At 43.0% G+C, this 15,299-nt stretch overlaps 1 protein-coding gene across 2 annotated transcripts in view; it reads right to left on the bottom strand.

Annotated features, from left to right (window-relative positions):
* The window catches only part of TMEM245 (transmembrane protein 245), a 112,417-nt gene extending 104,219 nt beyond the window's left edge, over positions 1–8,198 (bottom strand). For both annotated transcript variants that reach the window (XM_028493698.1, XM_024126192.2), the window contains exon 1: positions 7,605–8,198. In XM_028493698.1, the coding sequence (XP_028349499.1) occupies positions 7,605–8,198 (594 nt within the window). The remainder of the gene's footprint in view (positions 1–7,604) is intronic.
* Between the last annotated feature and the right edge of the window lie 7,101 nt (positions 8,199–15,299).

Below are 15,299 nucleotides of genomic sequence, written 5' to 3'. Positions count from 1 at the left end.
GAGACTACAGCTGCTTCCAAAAAGTTCAAGCTTGTAGGACCACACAAATTTAACCCTAGGAATTTAGAGAATTTGAGATATGACTGTAGAGCTCAGAACAAAATCTGAGTGTAATAACAGTACACTTATGTAACACTTTGCCTTGTTCTAATACTTTAAATACATGAACTCATTTAATCCTCATAACTCCAGGAAAAAAGTACCATTATCACTCCCATTTTAGAGATGAAAGAAACTGATACTTCAGAGAAGTGACTTGCACAAGGTCACACAGCTACAAAGTGACAGAGTCAGGAAAGATGGGTTCAAGGCCTTTGGGGCAGCAGACTTAGCCTTGGACAGGCAGCAAGACGGGAGGAAAATCCAGGTAGAAAGACAGCCAAGGCCAAAAAGCTTTGAAAGGATACCACCCAATCAGTATCTTAAAGATGGAAGAGAAATCAGCCAGAAGTTTCTCTTCTAGAACCCTGTCCTCCTGCCTCCAGGGGACATGGGTTCAATCCCTGGTCAGGGAACTAAGATCCCACATGCTGCAGGGCAACTAAGCCCGCGCACCTCAACTAGAGAGAGAAAACCCGCACGCCACAACTAGAGAAGCCTGTGCACCACAACGAAAGATCCCGCATGCCACAACGAAGATCCCGCGTGCTGCAACTAAGACCCGATGCAGCCAAAAAATAAAACATAAATAAATAAATAAATAAATAAATACTGTTTTTTTAAAAAGCAAAGAAAAAGAAGTGACAAGAGTCAGGATTAGAATCCAGGAACCTGGCTCCAGAATCTGCTTTCTTAACAATAAGGAGAATGAATAAAGGGTAGTACCAGAAAAATAAAGAGGAAAGGCTGCTCCAGTATTCACAAGGGAAAATAAAAACAGTTGATTTTGATGACTACAAATTGCTGAAATTTAAAAAAAAATGATCCTCAGCAAGTGGATGGTCTTCAGCAGTATGCTACACAGGGGTAATCAGCCCTGCCTTATTAAACATGTAGTCAGTAATTTAGATGAAAGACTAGAAGGCATATTAGCCAAACTTGTAGATTACACAAAATTGGGAATAGTCAATATAAATGATTCAAAAAGATATCCTGAAATTAGAACAACGGGCTAATCAAATAAGATTAAATTTAATAGAGAGAAATGCAAAGTTCTGCTTTTAGGTTCAAAACTCATCTATACGAGTATAGAATGGGAAGAGGATAGCTGGTCAGAAATGTAACTGGTATGAATGCCTATTAATAAAAGTACAATACATCAGGGAAAGTGATTGTTTCAGTGACTTACACTATTAAACCACATTGGCAATAAAATTCAGACTGGGAAAGGAAATGGAAATCATAACATAGGAGATACAGATACGGCTGGGGGAAAAAACTGTTCGGCTTAGAAAAGAGAAGGAAATAAGATTTGATACCTATCTTCAAATAGCTGGGGAAATGTCATCCGAGAGAGGCAACAGACTTAATTTCCTGTGGTTCTGAGGGTAGAAGTAATAGGTGGAAATTAGGAAGCAACATATTTCAGCTTTATGTAATAAATTTTTCTAATAAACTGTAGATGTCTAAAAAGGGAATGAGCTACCATCGCTAAAAGTCTGAGCAAAAGCTGACTGGAAGTCAGGGATGACAAAGTAGGAGAGTGTGCCCTCAGTGAGAAGCTGAACTAGAGGATCACAGAAGGATATACTTACAGATTCTAAGCCTACGATACTTTTCAACCAATCTCCAAGAAGTTTTTGTTTCTTATCTGTATTCATAAGGAATGAGTATCACTTGCAAAGAGAGGGAAAAAAATGAGAGACTGCATACTTCAGATTTTTTCAAAGAAACTCATGGTCTAAAGAGAGGTATGTGTTTTCACCCAGTAAACCTGAAACTCACAGATAACCTCATTTCAGTTTAAAATAACAACTTATTAAATATACTCCCCAACTCCACTTCTACAAATTTGGTTTACAGAAGAACTACACACTGTGCAGATATAAAAATGTTCACTGTGGCAGTTTAAAATATTAAACAAACAAATTAAATATAACAAATTAAATGTCATTTTACAGGAGACTGTTTAAACTATGGTATCTCCAAAAATGAAATAATTATTCAGACTTTCAAAAGTGTGATAAATAACTTTATTCAATGACACAGTGTAAATGTATGCATATGCAAATTTATAATGGTGAAAATATGCTCACCAAAATGTTAAAAAATATTGTCTCTGAATGGTTGGATTTCAGGGGGTAAGTTGCCTCTTTACACTTTTCTTCAAGTATTGAATTTTCTTCTAAGAGTAGTATCATCTTTATAAATAGTAAATGTCTTCTACTTAAAAAAAAAAAAAAATCTTTTGACTTTTTTTTCAGTATTTTCAAGAGTTTCCTCAGAAAAAATTCACAGAATATTATTAGTTGAAAAAGTATGGCCATTTATAAAGACACTTTAAAAAGTTTCTATTAAACCATTATGATTTTACAGTTACCAATGTTTTAAAATGTTTATCAGATACTAATACAAATTCAGTGCTAAAATAATTTGGTAGGAACACTTTCTAAAAGGCATCCAGAAAAAAAAAACTTTAGACTACGCTACTATTAAAAAGAAAGAAGTATATTTGAAAGTACTATCAAGGAAAGATATCCACAATACAATGATAATGAAAGAGCAATGATAAAAGAGAATTTTATATATATATATATATATATATATATAATTTTTGTTTTAAAAACAAAACCCCTATACTTTATACATTTACATAGGTGTAGAAATAAATTTAGAAGGCTATTCACCAGTTAACAACAGTAACATCTACACAGTGGGAAGAGAAAAGAGACAATTCACTTTTACCATATAAACTTACATACTGCTTAAATTTTTTTATATATATAACAAGCATGTTTTACTTGAGTCAATATTTTAAATCGGTAAATATTCTTTAACTTACTGAAAATAAGGATTTGTACATTCAAATTTCATACATAATTTCCAGTATGGATTCCTATAAGTGTGACTTTATGAGAGCTTTTTATTTCTGTCTCTCTCTGAGAGATATGTTTAGCCTCTGAGAAAACCTGTTCAAGTATGAATTTTCTTCCAGGAATAAATCAGTGAGCCACAGTTTAAACAGAAGAAGGCATACTTTCCCAAACTATGCTCTTCAGAGCAATGTGTCCTTTTCAAAATATACATTCAGTACTCATTTTAAAGCACCAATGTGTGCTAGATACTAAAGATTGTCCATAAAAACTGGCAACATTTATTTAGCACTACAAGTAAAGCAAACTAATAAACAATCACATTTTCCTTTCATTTGACTTATTAACCACATATACTTTTCTGATTAAATATTAAATGCATAAAACATAAGTAGACTTTGCCCTGTAAACTATGGCTTTATTTATTGTCATCTGGGTATTAACTGGAAAAACAACTTGGCTTGCTTCCATTGCATGATTTTGCAGAACAGTTTCTTAAGTCTTTCACAGAGAGAATAAAACTACTGATTTCTTCCCAACTTATGGAGCCACAGCCCTAATCAGCTACTGCTTCAGGTACTTCATTCTCCTTTAAAACTTCATTCTCCTTTATTCTAATTTGAAAACTTTGTTCTCTTCATGGTGTGGCAACTTAAGAGTCAAGACTCTTTTATAATCAAAGTCTTTAACTGAGAAAGAACCTAAGCACCGGAAACTTTCCTCCTTACTGTTGCCAGGCAAGTAAAACACACCAGGAGTAGGCCTGGCCGGCTGGCTAATGTGCATTTCCCGAGAGCCTTGCTAGCTGTACTGCCAAACTCTGGGGATCTGTAAAACTGAATATCCAGGAACCTTAGAAATCATCCAAGCTAACCGCACACTTCACGCAACTAGAGTTAAGTAGCCCAGAGACGGGTCCTGGTCTGTCCAAAGTCACAAAGCAAGCTACTAACAGAGCTCAGTTTAGAATTTACACTCTTTATCTTTCAGCCACTGTTCCTTCCACTTCATGCTTCTTTATAAAGTAAAATGGAAACAATGTGATCAGAGACCATGGAGAAAACAAATCTATTACTACTGCAAAAACTGTAAATGTCTTCAAGACGTTCTAACAAGTCTGAACTAAAGGAGAGAGGAAGACCCAAAACACTCCCAGCAAAGAAAAATGGTGGAGCAGGAAGGCTAGATTTTCAGATTTATCTGGACAGCTCTACACCAAGGAAAGATGCCAAGGACCCTAAGGACTGAGTTATATGTGAGTTTGCTGCAACAGATGATTTTTTTTAAGTGTTTAGAAATCACTAAGTCAGTACAATATTCTAATATATTTGAAACTGTTTTAAAAAATTGCTCACATCATGGATGGTTACTCTTTCACTTGCAAGCAGGATGGAGAATTAGCAGAAAAGAGCTAGGAGACTGAAGGAACCCCAAAGTGAGGTGAATAGGACCTGAACTGGAAGGATAAACTGGTAACAAAGGAAAACACAGGTAGTAAAGACATTACAAAGGAAAACGGGATGGGACTTGGAAATAACAGATACAAGGATAAGAGAGATGACTAAGGTTTCTAGACGATTAGAATCCAGGGGCCTTCGGGGGAATATGTGTGGTTAGTCCAAATCCGGATATTCTTCTATTTTTTCTCCTGAAAACTAAAATCAATTTATACTATAAATAAATAAACACAATGTATTGGGGGAAAGCTTTTAAAAATCTTTGCTGAAGGTTTTGATGACAAAGGGCCTTCAACTGCTGACAGGTCTGTTGAGTATCATTCACTGACAGAATGAACAGATCAATCTCTCAATCTCACCTGTGAAATTCCTCCCTCCTACTTCACATGACTGTTGTGAGAATGAAATAACACACATGAAAGTGCCTACCAGTACATGGTAGATGCTCAAAAGCTGGATCTTAAATGCATGAATTGTCAGCTCTCCAAAATGTAGATCTCCTTAAATTCACTTTTCTCTCGACCTCCCCCAGCCATACCTCTCAGCAGCAGCAGGCTCCAATTTACAGGTTGTTTAGACAGCATAAAGACTCTTTTTCTTTGACAGGCAGCCCCTTCTTGGGCTCACAAAACCAAACCAGCTGTGAACTATGCTAGAAAAGTTACAGAGGGGGTGCCCTGCCCGGTCACATGACCTTTCACTTCTTGTCAGGCCTTAATCAGTGCTCCTGACTGAGAAGTGAGCACTCCCTGTCTCCGCTTCCCAGGTACACTTTTAGCTCACCTCCATCCAAGCAAGCACCCGCTCCTAAGAACTGCTTCAAGAAAACACAGCCGTAAGTTTCTCTCCAACTCAGATCAACCTCAATTTAGGCTCCCTACTCACTTCTATACTGTGTCTTTTATAATGGGGTTTTTTACCCCTTCCTCCCTTGCCCCCATCGCTTTAGGCAAACAGCTGAGTTTCAAGCCTTTTCAAAATTATTAATTGGCTTGACCTTCCTTCCCCTCTTCTAACCTAATCAATCTTGGCCCTTACTTCTCTTCTGCTCATCCACAACCCATTCAAGGGTATGTAAATAAAATACAAGGAAGGGGGGTTTATCTTCAGTAAAAAGATATTCATAGCTCTATACACTGAGCTGCAGGCACTTTTTCACAATCATTCAATTCCTCATCTCTTTCCACTATCTGAGAGTGACTGGTAGAAATGCCCCAGTTTCTGCTAATCATGGCAGTTTGCCCATGTATTCAATTCTTACTTTACTATGAAAATACAGTGTTCATATATGCTAGGGCTTTCTTTCCTAATTTCCTACAGTTTGGTGGATATGCTACTTGGTCTTGCCTACAGTAATTACAGTAAACTGCATTATCAACAGTCAAAAATGTTAGCAGAATCTAGAAATATGTCTGAATTTGACATGATTGAATCTCTCGAGGATAGGAATCAAGTTATAGTAATCTTTATATTTCTTAACATCATATAGTACTCTGCCTTCTATGTAAGAGGCATTCAGTCCACTTAACTGAACTGTGAAACAACAGGTAAAGGAGAAATAACATGGAACTGGGACTCCATAAAGTGAACCCTGGGTTTGTTCAAAGTCTGAGCGACTTTGGGACCATCGCATTCTCCGGATCGCAGAAACCTCTCCTGAAGAGCACCAGGCAAGCAGGCAATAAAGAGTAGGATCACTTCCACCTGACAATCTGTCAAGCCTCAGGAGGTGAAAGAGGGTGCTTCCACATCCCTCCCTCCTACCACAACTGAAATAAGCAGGCCTCTTGGAGGCCAAGGATTCTGTCTGATAACTTAGCAGTTACACACACAAGCGGCATCCCAAAATTATGGATGAGGTGCTCCCCGATACCTTGCAATACCCTGCTGGCCCATAATTGGTGGGTAATGAACATTTATCTGTGTGTCTGTCATCTCCATAAGAATATGCTCACATATGATTATATGTACCTTGAACACAGAGCCTGCGCCTTACTCCGTTTAAAGCCCTCACAAAGCCCAGTACCTAACACCATACTCAATGAACTTTTAACTTGAACTGAGAGGTTGTATGGATAGAGCAAGAGCAGACAGGAGTTCTGGAATCAATCACCAACTCTACCAATAACCTCAGGCAAGTCAAAACCTTGCTTGACAGATAAAGGGAATTATTTTGCAACTTGATATCAAGGTGCACTGAACACTGGCAAAAGTGAATAAATTTATTTTTAAATGGTACTGCTTATTGATGAAATAGCATTCTTATGCATTAAACATCCACTTGTTTTTAACAGTCCCCAGTGAAATAACTGGTCTACAATCTGGTCTGAGTTAGGAAATGTGTCACTAGATTATGCTTGAAATCCCTTCCAACTCTAAAGCTCCGTGATTTTCCAAGAATAAGCTCAGGATGATCCAAGAATCACAAATATACCTTTCCTTGACCCAGTCTGCCGAAGTAATCCAGGCGGGAGGAGAATGTTGCACAGCTGTCCCTGCACAACGTAAGTAGTTCCCAAGAATGGACTGTGGTGAGAAAGAGGCCCACGAGGCTCAGCAACCAGGTAGGTGCCTGGCGCAAAGTACACTGAAATCACCTGAACTGAGAGGCAGCTCTGAACTATTAAGAAAGATTTGTTCTAGGACTTAAGAAACTTGCGTCAACCAGTGCCCTCTTTGTGCCCAACTTCCCTTAGCCTGGTAAGAAGTCACCTCTCCTATCTGTAGGATGACAGGTTGGACTAGGATCTCTAAGGTCCCTTCCAGGAAAGTCCCACGTGAGCAGAACTAAGACGCTGGAGCACCCACTCTCCCTGACCAGGAGTAAATTCATGTCCACCTGCCGAGGCACTGAAGCCCCTACCTGCAAAGGGGAACAGCGATTCCTCACAGGGCACACGCCCCGCTAAGTGGGTCCGTTAGGATGGGGGCGGGGAACGGGGAGACTGTTTCAAACCACACCCGCCCTCACTTTGGAAGGAAGTGCGCCAAGCTCCTTGGGTGCACGGCAAGGAAGGCTGAGACGGTCACTGCCTGCAGCGCAGGTCTGGACCTCTGGCCGCCCCTGCATCGTGCGGAGGGCTTGGCAGGATCGCACCCCAGCGAGCTGCGGGTGTGGTGAGGGGCACTGCGCGCTCGCCGGGACCGCCCGGGGCCCGGGCCGAGGCTCACTCACCCACAGGCTGCTGAAGTAGTCCAGCCCGCGGCAGATGAGCGAGCCGGCGTGCGCCAGCAGCACCTGCACGCCCAGGTAGCTGCCCAGGCTGTAGAGGCCGTAGAGAAGCGGGCCGCCGGCGCCGAGCAGCAGCAGCAGGCGGCGGCGGCGCAGCGCCTGCTCGCCCAGGGCCTCCACGCCGTAGTCTGCGAAGCAGATCGGCAGCAGCAGCGCGGCCAGCACGATGGGCGTGTGCGCGCGGTGCAGGCGCTGCAGCCAGTGGCGGCCCAACCGCGTCAGCGAGCTCTTGAAGGGGTGCAGGAAGGTGCCGCACAACACGGCCCACAGCAGCGGCCGCAGGAAGGCCTCCAGGATAAAGTAGACGAGCACGGCGGCGCCACAGCACAGGCACACGAACAGCACGGCCCCGGTGTTGTAGAAGGCCTGCTTGATGGGCTTGTCGAAGCGCAGCGCCAGAGCCGCCGTCCGCGGGGTCTCCCCGCAGCCGCTGCCGCTGCCGCCGCTGCCCGGCCCGACCGCACGCTGAACCCGCGGCGCCCGGCCCGGGGAGCCCCGCGGACTGGGCGGCTCTTCAGGGGAACCGTCGTCGGCCATGGTACCCCTGCCGTTACCGCCGCCGCCGCCGCCGCTGCCGAGAGGCGGTACTGGGAAGCCGGGCGGGAGGCAGGGCGGGCGGCCCGCAGCATTGTGGAAGTCGTAGTTCCTAGCTGGCCATTGAACGCTTACAGGACCTTTGGGGAACTACAACTCCCAGAGAGCGTAGAGAGCGCTCCTTCGCCCTCGGACTCCCTTCGTTCATTGGTCCCTGAGGAATCCCGGTAACAGGTTTCTGGGCTCAGCATCTTAGAAGAGGCAAAAACCAACCAAACAAACAAGCCGACTCCCCCTTCCCATCAATTGAAGTGTTATAATAGTCACAAACTGGGGGGGAAAATGTCAGAGAATCTTTCCGAAAAACACCCTGAACTGTCATTAAAACAACCCAAAACAAAACAAACGAAAAAAGCAACTCGCCTCACTCACTGGTTAATGTCAATTTGGGGGGAGGCGGAATCCCCAAAGAGGCACGACGTTAACAGATTGAAAACCCAGGATGCACATTAGAATCCGTGGGGGAGTACTTACGAAAGACCGATCACCAGATTCTATTTTATTGATTTATTTAATAAACACTTAAAGTGTGTGCTCTGGTGTGCTTGGCAGGATTTTAAATAGCGATCACCATAGGGCAGACCCTGTCATAAATGTCTCATCCCCATTAACTCATTTGATCCTTAGAACAACCCTACAAGGAAGGCGGTGTTATTATCCCCACTTTACAAAGAGGAAAACTGAGGCACAGAGAAGTTAAGTGCCTTGCCAAGGTACACAGCTAGTAAGCGGCAGAGGCAGGATTCAAACTCAGAATCTGGCTCCTAAATCTATTCTTTTTTTTTTTTTTTTTTTTGCGGTACGCGGGTCTCTCACTGTCGTGGCCTCTCCCATGGCGGAGCACAGGCTCCGGACACGCAGGCTCAGCGGCCATAGGCTCACGGGCCCAGCCGCTCCGCGGCATGTGGGATCTTCCCGGACCGGGGCACGAACCCGCGTCCCCTGCATCGGCAGGTGGACTCTCAACCACTGCGCCACCAGGGAAGCCCCGAAGCCCCTAAGTCTATTCTTACGTACTATGTTAATTAACTGGTCTGACAAGGGATCCTTTTAGCATATTTTTTAAAGCTCTTCAGAAGACTCTTAGGCGCAGCTACTGTTAACGGCCGTGTGTAGACGTCAGTGCTGGAGCAGTCTAAACTCCTGAAAGAGCACTAGGTCAGAGTCTCAAACTGCCACTGTTCCTTTTTGAGACCCGAGGTCAGGTCAGATAAGCCCCCAACCCTAATTTCCTCTCTGTCACATGGGAGTGATAATAGAAACTCTTGTGTCAGAAGAGAAAAAGGAAGCTCTGGGGCAATACACGGTACTTGTGTTTTCCTGTTGGAAAGGTCCTGGGATCCAAGCCTACTACTTGTACACCTCGAACAGAATTTTTACTTAGAAGAAGAAGAGGGAGAGGGAGGGGAAGAAGGGAAGGAAGAGGAAGAAGAGGAGGAAGGGGAGAAGAGGAGGATGAGGAGAAAGGGGAGGAAGAGAAGTAAGAGGAAGAAGAAGAAAGAAAGGAGGGAGGGAGGAAGGGAGGGAGGAAGGAAGAGAAGAAGCAGCCTTTATTGAGTACTCAATATGAGAGTGCTTTGGAACTCTGCAAGTTATCCCTCTTCTGTTGTCAAATTTTTTTCAAGTGAAAGAAAAAGTAATTCCTTAACATCTCATTTTGTGGTTTCGGGTCACAGTCCTTGTTTTTCAGGTGGTCTTTGGACTTTGTAAATATTTTGCATCAGTTGTCCTACATTTTGCTTTGCTTCTTAACTACTTTATCTAGGGCTGCTGAGATCATGATTACAAATTATGCTCACATTTGCTTTCAGTAACCATTTTACACTGACTTAAGCTCCCATTTATATAACAACAATGCCTCAGTCTCCCTCCCAAAAAGTCCTCAGTAATTTCGAGGGAGTCCCAGTGGGGTTGCCTCACATATATACCTGGAGACATAAGTTAACCACCAACCCCCCTATGTCCACCCTCTGCCCACACAGCTTCCTGAGCTCAGTACCCGTCACAAGATTGCCAGAGCCTGTGCCATTATTCCCAGATCCTGGATACTCCCAAACTCCTAATCCTCAGGGTGCCAAAGCAAAGCTGGGCTCCACTCAGAGACGGGGAAGACATCCTCCCTGACTTGAGGGCTCTGTGCCCTTTTGTCAGCAAAGCTCTAAACCAGGTCTCTTGTGCTCAGTGTATCATAATTCCTCTCATGAAGAGTTTCTTCCATGTCCAACCTTCAGTCCTCTAACCACAGGGGTTCAGAACCCATCCAAAGGGTCAGTGAGGGAACAAAGACCAAACCAACCCCTCTGTCCTTCTCCAACCAAAGATTTGACTCTCTTCCTCTAGTTACAAACCAAAAGATCCCATGTAGCAAAACAAAAGCATCTATCAATGGATGCAAACAGAAACTGACATACATATGCATTGGATAGGAAGGGACCAGGGTAATGTTGCCTAAATTGTGTTTGGGCTCCCAGATCAGCAAATCAAAAATACCCTGTCATGGTGCTCTGCTTCCAAGTCTCAATGAAAGGCAAAACTGCAGAGCATTTCAAAACTGTTCTAATGGCCAAAGCAATAGAACTGCCAGGTCTCTGACAGAATTTCTAGTCAAGAATGGAACTAAGAGAAATGAAGGCTGAAGTACCAGAAACTCACTAGACTTACATTTATATGGCCTAACGTAAGGCTGGGTTCCTATAGGATTTTGCTCACCCCTCTCTGATTGTACTCACTACGCTACAGTCAAAGTCAGATATTCTCATGGGTTTGCTTCATTTCTGTGTCCCCAGCACCAGACACAGCATGGGCCATTCATAGTACAAGTTCAGTGTTTGCTGAGCAAGTGAACGGATGATTTGCTATCCTTTCAAAAAAGCTTGTTTGTGCTTCCTATGAGAAATAGTGTTGAAACACTGGGGATGTTTCTGCTACGTATTCCTCTGATTGAGAGCAGAGAAAAAATACTGGAATGTAGGACCTACAAACTAAATTTAAGAGAAGTACACACAGTCTACTCAAATCTCTAGCTCACAGGACATATGCTTTTAGGCATCCCCTCCAAAATGCAAGGCTGCTTGGGTTTTCTTCTTTGGTCCCACAAAGCAACTCACTCCAACGACCTCAGGCAAGAACAGCCTCCATGGGCATCCAGGATACAGTGGAGGTGAAATAGATTCAGAGGAGTGCATCAAGCTGACCCTGGGACCACACTGCCTTCGGCATTCCTGTCGCATGAACCAATGAATTTCCAACCATTTAAGCCAGTTTCAGTTCAGTTTTACATTTCTTGCAACAGAAAGATTTCTGGCTGATAAAATGATAACATCTACATCACTGATTGCTGTGAGGAAGAAACAGAAGAGTGTGTCTAAAGCAGCAGCACAGTACCTGGGACATGGTAAAAATCTGATAGTGGCTCTCAGGGTAACTCTTCATTTTGTCCTAGAGAAGCCAAGAGGCATCTCTTAAACATCAGTCAATGTCCACAGACTCCCAAGGTATCAAGATAACAGCCCCAGAGGTAAAACAAACACAGGCGGGGAGAGGATTCTCCAGGGCATTGTGTTTATCTTAGAGTGTTTACTTTAAACAAAGTCCAGTGCTTACAGTGGAGTGTGTACATCGCATATAAAGCAGTATGTACAGTGCAGGAGGAGAAGCCATGTGAAAATGTAATCAAGCAACATGCATTCAGATTCCAAATATGAGTTACCACTCTCTTTTACTAAGCCCATAGAAGACATTGCTAATCAACCACTCAACTCTTTCTCACTGAGCCTAGACACAGCCTCAAAATCCTTCTCAGCAAAACATTCTAGGGAACCACAACCAACTCCACAAAGTAAGCACACAAGATGAAACGTATTTGCCTTTTCTACACTTAACTAACCATCCAGCATCTGAAACTAGATAAAATTGGCAGACTAAGAACATAAATAAGTGGTTTAGAAGAAAAGAGTTTGGGAAGCTAAGGTTAGTATGAATGTGAGCAATTACTAAGAGATTTTTTTTCTTACATCTCAATGGCTGAAGAACAAATCATGTAAACAAGTCTGATACCATCAGGCCCTGCCTGACTCCCTAACTACTCCTACTTCTCTCTCCTATTCCTGCACTAGGACACATGCCCCCACTTACAGCATGAGTCCTGCCAGTTCACTGAGTGGAGTATCGCCTTTCCTGCCTCCAGGCTCCTGTTCATCCAGTCTAGGTTCCTGTCCTTCTGGTTTGTACCACCCAGCTATAGCTAATTTTCCAAACCATGTCAATAAAGACAATTTTACCAATTCGTAAAAAGGTCAGTGAAGAAATTATCAAATTGATTCAACCAACCCAGTTGAGACCCATGTACCCAGGAAAAGACCAGATGAGTAAAAGAAAGTTGGGCAGTTCTTTTGGGGAAAACACACACACAATATCTCCCTTTAAAAAAAAGGTCTGCAACCAAAATAGCTTCCCCTTTCTCTTCTAGGGTGGGAGGAAGTTTGGTAGGGGGGATTGGCATCTGCAAGCTGATTTTGTAATTAACACTTATTACCAAAAGCCAGAACTGCCTGTCCAAAAAGTGGCTGGCCGTAAATGTCCTTTGCTGGTAGCTCCTCATCTTCATAGACGTGACTTGTCTGGAACGCTTATCTGGAGCTGTTGAAGTGTGACAGTTAGGGATCAGGATTTGGGACTCCCAGCCCACCCCTTCCTTGGCTCTACTCCCAACAGTATACTCCAACTAAAGGTGAGGCTACGCAGTGTATAAACAACCAGGCTTCTGCTGCAAATCAGAGCAAGACTGAAAACCAGGAGATGGTGGATGCATTTCAAGTTAGCCAGACTAATCACTCTCTATTTATAAATAAACTGTCTTCATTTGAGAATCAAGTCCTGATGGGTTTGAATCCTAAGCATTACTTGCTTGTACACTCTTGGTACCACACTGATGTCACTGCAGCCTCTAGCTGGTCCCTTTGTCTGCCCTCTTGCTCCACTCCAATCAATTCTCTACAGTGCAGCCAGCGTGATCTTTCTAAAATACAATCTGATCCCTTCAAAAGCCTCCTCACTTTGTGGGAAGGTTCCAAACTCTTTACTATGACTTCCAAGGTCCTCTGTGATGGGACCATGCTCACCCCACTCTCTGCCTCATCCTTCATCTTCTAGCAGTTGGGTGGCCCCCAAAGATATCCAGGTCCTAATCCCTAGAACCTGTGAAGTATGTTACCTTACTTGTACTTTGCAGATATGATGAAGTTAAGGATTTTGATGTGGGGAGATTATCCTGGATTATATGGATGGGGGCTAAATGTAATCCCAAGTATCTATATCAGAGGGAGGGAGGGAGATTAGACTACAGAAGAGGAGGGCAATCTGACCTCTCTGACCACAGAGGCAGACATTGGAGCCATGAGGCCATGGGCCAAGAAATATCCACAGCTACCAGAAGCTGGAAGAGCCAAGGAAAGATTCTCTCCCCAGGAGTTCCCAGAAGAAACCGGCCCTGCCCACACCATGATTGTAGCTCCATGTGATTCAGTTCAGACCTCTGGCCTCCAGAAATGCAAGGGAATACATTTCTGTTGTTTTAAGCCACTAAATTTATGGTAATTTGTTACAGCAGCAAAAGGAAACTAATACAAACCCTGTCAAATGACAGTGGTTCCCAAACACATCCTGCTGGCCTTCCTTCTGGGGTTGCTCTCCCCTTTCTTGGAGATGCCTCTCCACATCCTTTGCCTGCTTTACTCCTATTCCTTCTTTAAGATTCAGCCTCAGTACTACCACCTGCTTTCACCTCGTTGCCCCAGGCTGGGTGAGGATCCCTACTCCAGGTTTGCACCACACCTGAGCATTTCCTTACACTGCAGTCACCAAAAAGGATTATCATGGTATTTAGGTATCTGACTCCCCAGGTAGGCGATGAGCCTCTTAGGGGCAGAAATCAAGAGCTGTTCTTCCTAGAGTCCTCCATGTGTAGTTTCTAGCATATGGACCGGTACATAAGAGTCCTCGATAAGTATTCATTGAATGAATGAATGAATGAACAAGTGCTTAAAGCTTCTTGACCTCCTGGATGCAAGTGACTTTCATGTCCACTCTACTTCAGCAGTCTCTTCTTACAGCTCATCCCCTGGCCCTTGCACCTGGGACTGAGCCCTAAGAAACTTCCAAGTCAAACATCAGCCAGGATCCGGTCTGACAGCTGGGCTACCCACTGAGAACACTGCAAAATAAATACCACGGCAAACACCTAGGATACCAAAAAATAACAAAATACTTGTTTGAGGGGCGGGGTGAGGATTAGAGCCTATAATGCAGAATGTGGTAATAACTAACTCTTTCTTAACATGACATTCCTTGAATTTCTCAACCTAGTCCCAGTTTCTCAACCAGCTCAGCTACTGCTTTCCACAATTTCCATACCACCTTGATGATTCATAAGCCTTTACAACTAAACCAACTGTTCTTAACATATAATATGATTTAGTTACCAGTAAGGCCTATAATTGAAATTCTTAGAGCTAGTTATGCACTATTAGCCAACTAATACACTTTACATGGGATTATAGGCCTCCATTTACTATTTGATAAAGGTACTGAGCTGAAGCTATAAATAAAGATTCCTTTGGCAAATTGTTTCTCTGCAGGGATTTTTACCTGACTACTGCGACATGATTTTCTTCTTTGTCAGAATGACAAGCTGTCATCTTCTCCAAGGTTTACAACTTCAGGGAGACTTTACTGATGAAAGGATGTAAAACAAACAAACAGAAAACCAAAGATGCACCAGAGTAAATCAATAAAGAATTATAAACTTTAATTACATCAACAGGAAGAACTTCAAACCATGTTGAGAATTTATATTTTAAAATTTAAATCCAGTCAATATATTCTAACTCTAACATAGCCCTCTAAAGATAGAAGTATTTGTGACGGCAGATGGGCAGAACAATCATTTAGGTAGCATCTAGGAATATTGCTACAATTACTTTACATAAATAGAAATCCATGTCTTTATTAGTAAGGTACCACACATCGTAGAGTAAAAATCCACAC

The sequence above is a fragment of the Physeter macrocephalus genome, chromosome 9 (genome assembly GCF_002837175.3).
Source record: "Physeter macrocephalus isolate SW-GA chromosome 9, ASM283717v5, whole genome shotgun sequence".
In the NCBI taxonomy this organism is placed as follows: domain Eukaryota; kingdom Metazoa; phylum Chordata; class Mammalia; order Artiodactyla; family Physeteridae; genus Physeter; species Physeter macrocephalus.
This window is presented reverse-complemented; position numbering and strand designations above follow the sequence as displayed.